General features: G+C 39.3%; 1 protein-coding gene across 3 annotated transcripts; it reads right to left on the reverse strand.

The window, feature by feature from the left end:
- Window positions 1-1,956: 1,956 nt before the first annotated feature.
- LOC117298530 (aprataxin-like) lies at window positions 1,957-9,803 on the reverse strand. 3 transcript variants are annotated; one of them, XM_033781833.1, is made up of 7 exons: window positions 9,720-9,803; window positions 7,971-8,229; window positions 7,366-7,484; window positions 6,008-6,067; window positions 4,621-4,724; window positions 3,900-3,981; window positions 1,957-2,888 (listed from the first exon to the last, which is right to left on the reverse strand). In XM_033781833.1, the coding sequence occupies exons 2-7, from the start codon at window positions 8,151-8,153 to the stop codon at window positions 2,810-2,812; spliced, it is 627 nt and encodes a 208-aa protein (XP_033637724.1). In that variant the 5' UTR covers window positions 8,154-8,229; window positions 9,720-9,803; the 3' UTR covers window positions 1,957-2,809. The 3 variants fall into 3 exon arrangements, with proteins under 3 accessions (XP_033637724.1, XP_033637725.1, XP_033637726.1); XM_033781834.1 differs by lacking the exon at window positions 9,720-9,803 and adding an exon at window positions 9,028-9,309; XM_033781835.1 differs by lacking the exon at window positions 9,720-9,803 and adding an exon at window positions 8,634-8,765.
- Between the last annotated feature and the right edge of the window lie 1,857 nt (window positions 9,804-11,660).

Below are 11,660 nucleotides of genomic sequence, written 5' to 3' on the forward strand. Positions count from 1 at the left end.
CTATATTTTAGCAGTGCGTATTAGCAACATCTAGTAATAGTTCTTACTCAAAAGTGGTCTGCAATGTGGTGTACACATCTAGGGCCACTGATTTTCCGTTTCAGAAAAGTGCAAATTCCGTTTGGCAAAAACATGAATTCCGTTTCAGGCACAAAAAATTCCGTTTCATGTTTTTTTAATTAGATAAAAGGTTGTTTAATACCCAGTGACATACTTATAAAAATCAATTTGAGATAAGTTGCACTGTTGACTTCGTAAAATGTTCATTTGAACTGACAAATTTCAAAAAAATACTTTTTTTTATAATTGTGGATTATTTTGTATACTGCTGTTCTAAAAAGGTTGCACTGTGACTGCAGTATCAATGCACATGATGTGATAGACTTGATTCCAAGTCTAAAACTGCAGTTGATTCTCTGCATCAGCCACATTGTAGTCTAATGACAGGAGTGTATCCACAAGAGGGCGCTGTTTCAGCATGATCAAAGACTTGGGAACAAGTCTATGGACGTGACCATTCTCCATCCACAAACAAAATGTCAGCCATTTTGTTTTCGCTTTGGCGACAGAATGTTGACAGTTTACGGTTTTATTTTAGACCTTTCCGAGATGAAAAAACATTGTATGTGTTCTTATAGATCATAGGTAAGCTAGTTTGTGTATTATTGTTGGTAAAAGAGAGGGAGAAAATGCAATTTGGGTGAACAAAAAATGTTTAAAACGTGCCGCGAATAATGCCCTTCGCTTAACCATGTTAACAACGTGTGTACATCATGTGTGTAAACATTGAGGATGGTGTGAAGTAGAACAGAATGATCCACGGTTACGATCTCGTACTTTTTAATGGTCTGATTTCTGATGCCTTTTTAGTTTAACAAAAAGAATCTTAATAAAGAATGCAATTTCAATAGTTTTGGCGTCAAGAAAAAAAAAAAAAAAAAAAAAAATCAAATTTTCTGAAATCCCGTTTTCCGTTTCAAAGGGCGGATTCCGCGAATTCCGTCCGTTTTCCGCGATCGCGGAAAATCAGTGGCCCTACACATCATCCATACAAATAAGAAATCTCTGGACAGTTATTTTAAGTATCTCAACAGTTAAACTGATCTTTCTGAGCTTTATTCAACTCTTGTAGAAACAAAATATCACAAAGGATCATTATTTGCAAAGTATACGCTTAATATATTTGATTTCAATTGTTATAATAACCTTGTTTGGGATCTGATGTAATGTAGAACAATTTTTGAGAGGAAAAATTCATTCTTCAATATTTAAAATATTGAGGACTGAATGATACTGAACTTATCATAAAATGTAACATTTAGTGTAACCAAATTATTGTATAAATTTATTTTGATAAACAAATCTGCAATGAAAATAACTTTTGTAAATATATAAAGAAATCACTTTCAAAACTTCCACCCTTGCTAAGGTTCTGAGTGCACTTATCGTCCATTTTCTATGATATTCTCAAATAAACGAAGTGTTTGTCACTCTTGGCAAGACAACATCTGATTTTGATCTCTGTTTATTTCCTAAAGTCTATTATTAGAAGGCCTGTGGTGTCTTTTTCCTGAATGTGGGCAGGAAATGGTTTCAAGAACATAACAACTTGCATGTAATGTGCTTTCAGCGGTTTATCAGTTGAACATTAAAGGGCTTCCTTTTAGGCCAATAACATTAGATCACTTGTTCCTCATCAGCGCCTGCATTGGAAGTGTCGTGGCCGATCGATTAAAGAGCACCGAATTTAAACTCTGGTGTTTCTGATCAGCAGAGCTGTGGGTTCGAATCCCCAGCTGTGACACTTGTGTCCTTAAGCAAGACACTTGACCAATTGCTTTGTCCTTTGGATGGGACGTAAAGCCGTTGGTCTCATGTGTTGTGTAACGCATGTAAAAGAACTAAGTGCACTTTATCAAAAAGAGAAGGGGTTCGCCCTGCTGTTCCTGGCTGTGGCTGCTGTATGCGCCGTAGCACCTTGTAAAACCATAATAGGTGCTACGTCATAATTGGGTCTCAGAATTCATTCCTTCAATAACTTAATGTCTTTCTGTATATTATACATTTTATACCAAGCGCCTTGAGTACCTTGTTTGGTAGATATGTTTGGTAGATAAGTGCGCTATATAAGACTTCATTATTATTATTGTTAACAATAAACATTCACTATTTTGAAGGAAAACGGTGAAAATCCTACATAAGCTACTCCCAAGCTGAAAGGTTCCATTCAGGCTGCATGGTCCATGTTTCACAGCAACCTGACATGGCCTTTCTCATCGACAGAGTGTGGGTTAAAGTCCTAAGCTCAATTTTAAAGAGCTGCTTAAGCATAAAATGTTGTCAAGCACATCAAAGCTATGCTTACCAGAATAATGTTACCCGCCAAACCATATCACATGTACAATTTGTGACTGGTATCTTGCTCATTTCTGCTAAGCAGAAAATTGTTAAGCAATATTTTTTTGCTTAGCAGCTCTATGAAATTGGCGCCAGGTCTCGACACTTACCCGGGTACAAGTTCTCAGTATTTTTCTGGGTTTCAGGATTTTCTGAAAAGCTTCCATGAGCCTCGACATTTTCAGGAAAGAAGTAGAGCAATCACCATTTATATGGAAGATATAAATAGTCCACACTGTGTTCAAACCCTGTGGTTCTGTATTTCTGGTGATGCACAGTCTGTAAACATCTTAAATTCAAGCCGGATATTAGGTCCTTTGAAAAAAAAGTAGGAATACATGTACTTGACAGCATGGCAGCACTTCTGCCAAGGCCAACAGTGAAAGAGTTTCTTCAATATGCAACAAACTCATCAGCTCTTCTTGATGTGCTTGACGATGTGTGCCTTAAGTTTGGGAATGTTTCCCAGCTCCAGCTTGCATACGTGGCATCTACAAACACAAACATCAAAGAAGTAACAACTAGTTATCGAAAATTATTTTCAATCAAGTTAATCTGAATCTAATTGAATATGTAGGGTCTTGGGAAGGGCAATGCTTTAATCAACTAAGCATCATATGAATGTGTACAAAACTCCTGCTAACACATTAAAGGAACACGGTGCCTTGGATCGGTCGAGTTGGTCCTTGAAAAGCCTTCTGTAACCGTTTGTTATAAAATCGGAATGGTTAGAAAGATGTTGTAAAAGTATGATCTACACAAAATATGCTTCGAAATTGCACGGTTTTCCTTTTACCTCGTCGAGTAACACGGTCGGCCATTTATGGGAGTCAAATTCTTGACTCCCATAAATGGCCGACCGTGTTAGTTCGCGACGTAAAATGAAAACCGTGCAATTTTGAGTGATACTTGTGTGGATCATTATATTCTACTTTTAAAACATCTTTCTAACCATATGCATTTTATACCAAACGATTTCAAACGCTTTTTATAGACCAACTCGTCCGATCCAAGGCAACGTGTTCCTTTAAGCATTTGATGTAACTTTCTTTGCCTGGTGCATAATAATATTAATGGAGTGTTTAATGAAAAGTAGAGGCCATTGCAGATTATCGCCTCAACAAAGAGGGCTTCCGTTCAATTTCTCTCAAATACTCTCAAAAAAGAAAAGTTAACCATCATGCAGTTTATAAGGATCATGCCAGCTTCACTCGGTTTTTTAGTCGTGTACTCATTTCGAGAAAAAAAATCCCAATAAAATATTTTGGTTCGTGTTTTTCCAAATAATTGTTACCATTGGTTGGATTGACCATACTTTTGACTGCACGAGGGCGCTTTCATCACATTCACAGTTTCATCTTATTTTTATTGCCAGTGTGTAGTTTTCTTGCATCAGCGACGAAATACAAAATAATAGCAACAATGTTTACGTGAATGTGTTATGTGAATTCGGATTACACCTTCACATGGTCGAAATTACGACGAGTAGGGATGTGACTTACCGAAGAGGCAGTTTGAGAAGAGCATCTGGATTCTTGCTAGATGTATCCACCTTGCCTTCCTTCTCCAACTGATCGATAACTTCTGATAAAATGAAAAGCAGCAACATGCTTGATTTAAGGACAGTATGAATGTAGAGCCGGCTGTATATTTTTGAACCTTGTAAGACATCAGCAAAGTCTGTCATGAAACAAATTGACATTGGTTCTAAACATGGCCAATTTGTTAAAAATTAAATGGACATACAACAGTTTTACAGAAATGATTGCATCTTCAATAACTCAGAGTCTGCAAACTTAAAGTTATATTCTCCACACATCACAAAGCTTGCACATAAATTCAGTGTTTTGACCTGTAAGCGAATTGAACAGTGGTCACGTCCGGCACCATCTGCAGTGGCTGCCCCTATGGCAGCATTTTGGGATAGAATTGTGACGCACTCGTGCATAAATATTTAAAAGAGGCGTCTTCAGCTTCATTTACACAGTCAACTGCAAGTGTCTCAGAAGAAGCTCATTTGCATTTTACTTCTGTGGACATGGAGGAAAGGCTTAGAAAATTACTATTGGGCTTCATCAAAGGCCTATTCACCCTTCGATCTCCTTGCTCGCAACGCACGAAAAAGACAAACAATTTAGTACAGGAGATATGCAGGACAAACTTTATTTTAACATGGCATACGAGTTTGGTGGTAGACTTGGCATTTTCATCCCCCTGTAGTACCTTTTGAATCCACAAAGTATGCTGATGTGAAGGAATTCCAGTGCTTCTTTGTTTTCAGCGACGGTGAGTCAAAATCCTGGCTGATTGCATGTAGATGTAAATGGCTGGAAAAAAAATTGACAATGACAGAAGGTATTATTTTGTTCGTTCCGACTTTGTTCTCGCCCTGCATAAGGAGTAATTACGCTTTGGGGCAAGGGGTTAAGAAGAACAAGTATAGACCGTATTGAATCTGACGTCACCATTCAAATACCTGCCCTACAATTTTATACAACATGGCATCTGTGAGCGTATGTGTGTTTGAGTGCGTGCCTGTGCCGTAGAAATCGAAAAAGGAATGCTTTATGCTGCTTGCATCATTGATGTATGCGTTGAGAGGCGCATACGGTCTGCCCTACAAGATGGCGACTTTCATAGCAACAAAGGGGCAAAATATCGCCATTATACTTTTTCTATCTGATATTCTGCCATAACCTTATGTTAGAGTAAGCCATGTTAGTCTGATGGGATTCAAACAAATATTTTGTAGTAACAGGGCGGCATGGTTGGCTTGTGCGTAAAGCGCTCGCCTCTCACCAAGGTGACCCCGGTTCGATTCACGGCCAGGGCCATATATGTGAGTTGAGTTATCGTTGGTTCTCTGTTGTGCCAGGAGGGTTTTCCAAAACATCCGGTTTTCCTCCCTCGGGAAAAATCAAACACTTTCGATATTTGGCTGTGCTCCGTGGTCATAATGGGTTGATGTGGCTGGCAGCCAAAGGCGCCCTTGCATGCCTGCTTCTCGAACACGTTGTAGCCGTGTCCTTCGCAATTCAACTCTAAGCTGCGAGTAAGGACGATTAGCCCCCAAATAATTCTTATTCTTATTATTATCACTCAGATGGGTTTTGAACCCAAAACTTTTGCATCACTAAAGCAACCAGACCACTGAGCTAGCCCGATGGCTAGAAGCAATCTGACTATTACGTGTAAGCAACGGATACTGCACTACTGCAACGATTTAATCAATGATATTTTTACACCAAAGTGTATTTCAAAAGCTGTACTGTATGGGTCAAAACAAATTTTATTCGCTGTACCCGACGCAAAAATATGCATTCTGCTCTACCAGCCAGGCTCTTTTTGAGAAAATGCACACAGGGTTCTTTTACATGCTTTACACAACACACGGGACCAGCGGCTTTATGTCCCATCGGAAGGACAAAGCATCATGGTTAAGTGTCTTGCTTAAGGACACAGGTGTCATGACATGGACTCAAACCCAAACCCTGCTGATCAGAAACGCCAGAGCTTGAGTTTGGTGCTCTTAATCGCTCGGCCATGACACGCCACGGGCCATGACAGGCCTGGCCATTAAGAAACCACTATTTTTATTTTCTCGTCTTACCTCATACTTGGAACTGCGTGATACCCAAGTCTGTAAGTGAGTCCTTCTTCACCTATGGCTCTGATAAAACAACAAATAAGAGAAAAGGAGGATTTGAAACTTTGCATAATGGAAGTACAACTAACAGAGGTTTGCGGTAAAAAACATTTGGAAATAACTCTTTTTGAGTAGTGTAGGTTCTGAAGCCAATTTGGTCCTTTTCAGTACCAGCGCTACTCAAAAAGAGATTTCAACATGGTGTTACCACAAACCTCCCTCTTAGTTAATTTGAAAGTAAAAGGTAGTACCTCATGATTGCTGTTTGTGTTTCTTGGAGGATATTTTTCTCTATATTTTTCTGGGCGAAACTGGAAAGCATGTATGGGACCGACAAATTAAAAAGAAACATGAAAATAGACGAACAAGTGTACAATTTTACAACGTACTAAAATTCGTCTCATGTAATGTGACTCTGAGTGTCCCTCCTCTTACCAACCCCACCCCCCCTCTCCCAACCCAGGTCAAAATTCCAGTTGAACCTAGTTAAACTGGGTTTAACTGGAACTAGTTGAAAACCAGTTGATAATCTAGTTAAACACAGTTAATACCAGTTGGTTTAATATGGAAAATGGACAGAAACCTACTGGTTTATAATTTCAACCTAGTTGAACTCAGTTAAACCTAGTCCAAACCAGTTGGTTAATATGGAAAATGGATGAGTTTGGTCACTATCCAGTTGAACCAGTTGACACCAGTTAACTAGGTTCAACTGGAATTTTGACCTGGGAACCCCCTTACACCACGCTACATTTGCATAATTCTATACTCAATGATTCCTAGCAGGTGCCGTGCGAGCTAGTAATGATAATAGCTAGTTGATAGAGACCCCTTGCAATACGCAAAGCTTACTCACATGTGCCTATCCTGGGTGTCATTTTGGGTGTCAAAATCGTATCCAAACATAAACAAAAGAGAGTTGACACCCTTTGGAGGCGTGTTCTGTATTGTGTAAGAAATCAATAGCTCCCCCTTGAACGCGAAATGCTACAGGTGCGCTCAGGTCACACGCACGTTTTTTGCGCACAGGAAGAGCTATTGTCCAATGATCTGCCTCCTTTTTGAGGGTGTGAAATGGGTATATAGTGCATTTTACAAAAACTGTATCAAAATGCACTTTATCAATGCCTCGGTCATTGGGCCAATAACATTAATTCAATCTTTCCAAACTCCCTGGGGAGTATACAGCCCCGGGCTGCTATGGCGATCCTAAGGCTTTTTCATACACAATCAACATCTACCTTCGCAGGTACCCATTTATACCCCTGGGTGAAGAGAAGCAATTAAAAGCATCTTGCTCAAGGACTTAATAAGCAACCTACTCTTTGATGACTTTGTCTCCAACCTCCTCCATGTGTCTAAGTAAATCCAAATGACTCGGCTTGAGGGTCTTCAACTTGGCTATCTGCTCTCGAGGTAAAACTAGGTAATGGAATCTGGCCTGGGACGGGGAACAGAAAGGAGAATCACTAAGTAAAGCAAGTTTGCATTTAACGTTTTTTGTACAGTGACATCCTCGATTTTAATTGCAAAAAAAATTACCTTTTTTTTTTTTCTCGTTTGAAATCAAGGCTGCACTGTACTACTTGACCCTAATTCTTTTTTTTTCATTTAAAAACGAGGATGTCGCTGTACAGAATACCTTTGGTTTTCTGTAACTGTCGACCCCTTGTTAATGTTTCAATCCTATATTAATGTTAGATGTAAAAGCTGTGAAAATCTCAAGGCTGTCGCATATTTGATTGCGTGGGTTTTTCCAGGAGTTTTCTCTGGGGTTCTCCTCCCACATCTTGAACTGAAATTTCTTCATATCTTCCTTTCTCTTTTGACTCTAATTAGAGCATTGGGAATATTTATAAATCCAGATCCAGATCCAGATTTGAAATCTGAGGCCTGTATTACTTCATAAAAAACTATTATTACCAACCTTAGGATACTTGTCTTTGATGATGACTATCCTGTCGTCTGTGTAGACCTGAGACGAGGGATCTTTCATTGTATCCAGTAAGCCGAGACTCCAGTGTCCCTTCTTTGCTGGGGGACCACCACTACTGCTACTACTGCTCGGAGGTCCTTCAGGACGTTTTGTCCCAGTCCGAGCTGTTGCCATCCTGACTCACTGCACTAGGCCATGAACTTCGTTCTTGTAGGGCGACGAAATTATCCTCTAGTAAGGGGCACTTCGACTATGAGGAAAATGTATATTTGTATTAGAACGTTGCATTGCAAAGGGCATCACAAAGCAACCATACGTGCAGCAATTGCCAAGTCCATGCTCTTACTTTCCCATTATGCTCAATATACCCTTGGTATTACAACATGTATGCTCTACAACTAGTAGACTTGATTCAAGTCCCGTTCTCGTGTAGGAAGACCCTAAAGCATACCCCCTCACCGTCAAAATGAAGCTATTATGGTCCCCCGCATGCGGGACAAGTTGGGGAATGCAGATCGAACTTCTACTTCTACTTTACTACTCGGCAAAGTCCCATGATGGGATATCACACCAAGAAATGGTGACCATGGCACTAAGGAGTGCACTGTGTGTGGTTTGAGGCAACCTCCATGTGGGGTTTACACTTACTCCTACCTCATATTGTTCTAGGAGTTTATACATGTAGGTAACACTGACAGATCTACCCAAACCTCAGTTCCGAACCATAAAATTAATACAGTGTTGTCCACCCTTTGAATGTGCAGGGGTACCACTTTAAGGCATTTTTTCCTTGGACATGTTGGAAAAGGTCACCCCATCGATTTGCGAAAATCTGTATTTTTTAGGGAGCATTTCTAGACCCAGTGAGTAACTGGGACGCTGTACTCCTTTTTTCAAAATTTATTGATACTATTATAGCCTTGTTGATCTTCCTGCGCATGCAACAACAAATTTGCAGCATTTGAGCTGTGCTCAACTCTGGTGAATATTCTCAAACAAAGTTGTGACATCAAATCACATTTGCTTCGAAAAACGAGGAGTTACACACTCAGTTACTTAATACCACGATGAGTATATTGGTCTGGCGGATAGCGAGGGTCCTAGTATTTAGTAATTGCCGTCAACTCGCTTGGTGCCGTCAACACGCCGTCAACACCACCAATATAACTTGTTTTATAAACTGAAAATTCACAAAAGAGGCATAGAACTGAAAAGTATCAGCAAAAAGAAATTTTTAAGTAGTTTTAGATCACATTTTTCTTTTCGGTAATTTTTACGACTTTAAATTGTATTTTTTCTCGTAATTTTATCGCGAAGCAGCAAAAGCGCCGGCCGCCATCTCTTATTTCTAACTGCTTGTACAAAGACAACAGAGGGCGCTTTCGTGAATATGGAATAGTCTTGGCCCAAGACGTCAGTTATCGGTAAAGTATAGTGCGTTATGTACTGCGCTACGTGTTAATTGACCGCTGACGTCTTGGATCAAGACTAATTCATATCTGCCGTCTGCGGTGTCGTGTTTGACGGCTAGATCATGACGGCACAAGTGAGTTGACGGCGAGTAGACGTCAATTTTGGAGTTGACGGCAAGTTGTAAAGACCGAACTTGACCAAAGTAATGACAGGTAATAACAATTATCCTTATTTTGTAACGCAACGACACACCATAGAGGAATACGAACATGTTCTTATAATTCCTCCATTGTTTCACGACTTTCCTAGAGCAAGGAACGAACTTACCGAGAGATTTAGCTGTTTGAATGTTACAGTACTGATGACACTCCGCTAAATGTAAACACATGCTGCACTCGCATCCTGCTGCTCTATGGGGCGCCGTTTGTCAATTTATTGTTTAGTGTTTTTGTGACATGCTTTTTACCATTGTAACAATGTATCCATAGAAATTGCTGTCATTTTGTTTTGAGGTGCACATACGCTAAATGTACAATAAAAGCTTATAAATTATGGTTTACATGTTACAAACAATGAAATGATAATTCTTCATTATAAAACATGGTTTATAATTATATTTAAAAAAACATGATTTGATTTATAATTATATAAAAACCATGATTTGTAAATCATGAAAATTTAAGCAACTGCATAGCATACATAGGCACACGACGTCTTACAGACGTAGAAATACATCAAATTAACGTAATTGACGTATGTAAGACGTCTTAAATACGTCGTGTGCCCACAAACACACGGTGGGTAACTATAGTGTACGTGTAATAGGATCCGAAGTAGTAGACGTCAGCTGAACAGTAATACATAGACTCGCTACAGTACTATGACCTATAATTTGTTTGTGTTTACCGCCAAAGAGTGGTGCCCAAAAGAGTTTGTGGCCTTTCTACACCGATGAAGTACACATGTCCGGATGGCACGAGCATAATTCTGGTAATGAATGCAAGTTGTATCTTCATTTTTCCCTCCTTTTTTGTCTGTTAAAAACACTAAACTACACCTTCGGTGTTATGTTCATCTCTGCCCCCTAAGTTACGCCTTTTTGGTATAGCGCCCTCTCGTGCTGCGCTAGTGCTCTTTGCCAGTAAGTTTTCTGTAGAATTAGTTTTCGTCAAACCACTCAGTAGAAAGTGTCTCTTTTTCACCTTGTAGGCCTTTTTTGGACTTGTTGTAGTGAAGATTAGTGGTAAGCTTGGATTATATTTGTAATGGGGTTTTAGATTAATTTTCAGTAAAGGTTGTCTAATTAGCATGTATTTTTCAGTCATGTTTTCCCGCCGTATCATTTTCCGCCTTCTAGTCGTTCTCTCATTCACGTAGTTTTTGGTCCTTGGTATTTCATTTTTTGGCAAGGCCATTGTGATTTAGCTAATGGGTAATTCGGAGAAGTAGCCGTGCAGGCCCCCTGCTTAGTGATGTTTACTCTTTCTGGAAGTTCTGGGTCCTTTTTATGGTTGTATATCCATAGAGTAAGGTATAACTATATTTATGTGTGGGAGTTGTAAGGTTCAGACTTGGTTTTTGTGCGTAACAGGGCCTGCCTAAAAACATCCTCTCGCCATTTTTATTTTGACGCTATGAATATTCATGAGCTGTTTTCCTTATTTGGGCCTTGCCTGCTTATGACTGGACACTCGCTGTGTGTACGTGTATTGAGTGCATTAAATAAATTATGCATTGTTTTTTATTTGTTTTTTTTTTATTTGAGGAGAGGTTTATTGTAGTTGGGGACATCTTGAGCCGCAGAGAGAACAATTCTGTAAGGGTAATTTCATGCTTGGGAAATTGTTATTTCTTTAATTAATTGGTTTTTTGGTGATCTTTTTTAGTTATTTGTTATTCCGGATGTTGTTATTGTGCTATTAATCTTTATTCAGTTTGTACTTAAATCTATTGCTCTGTACTTATAGTTGTTGTACTTTCTGCATTAAACTTTCAGTTTTACCGTTTTGTGGTACACTACAATTGGTTATCTGTTTGGAGTAGAGGGCGCCCCGGCACCCCAAGTCCTTCACATTCGGTAATTGTCAAAAACCAGTCTTCTCACTTGGTGTATCTCAACATGTGCACTGTCGCAGAGTGGACCCTTGCGTCACTCTACTCAGACCAATATCATACATAAAGCCCAGACACAAGAATGGAACACAGTGACACCAGATCAGAAATAATAAAAAAACTACAATTTAATAGAAGTACCCCACAATAATTTAA

Source organism: Asterias rubens, chromosome 13, assembly GCF_902459465.1.
Source record: "Asterias rubens chromosome 13, eAstRub1.3, whole genome shotgun sequence".
Classification (NCBI taxonomy): Eukaryota; Metazoa; Echinodermata; class Asteroidea; order Forcipulatida; family Asteriidae; genus Asterias; species Asterias rubens.

What these genes read in the sequence shown, in the direction of transcription:
- LOC117298530 (XM_033781833.1), bottom strand. Translation starts at nt 8,153, where the DNA reads ATGGCAACAGCTCGGACTGGGACAAAACGTCCTGAAGGACCTCCGAGC. An exon ending in TCAAAGACAAGTATCCTAAG is followed by an intron (nt 7,485 to 7,970) that starts GTTGGTAATAAT and finishes TCCCCGTCCCAG; the next exon opens with GCCAGATTCCATTACCTAGT. An exon ending in CACGCAGTTCCAAGTATGAG is followed by an intron (nt 4,725 to 6,007) that starts GTAAGACGAGAA and finishes TTTTTTTTCCAG; the next exon opens with CCATTTACATCTACATGCAA.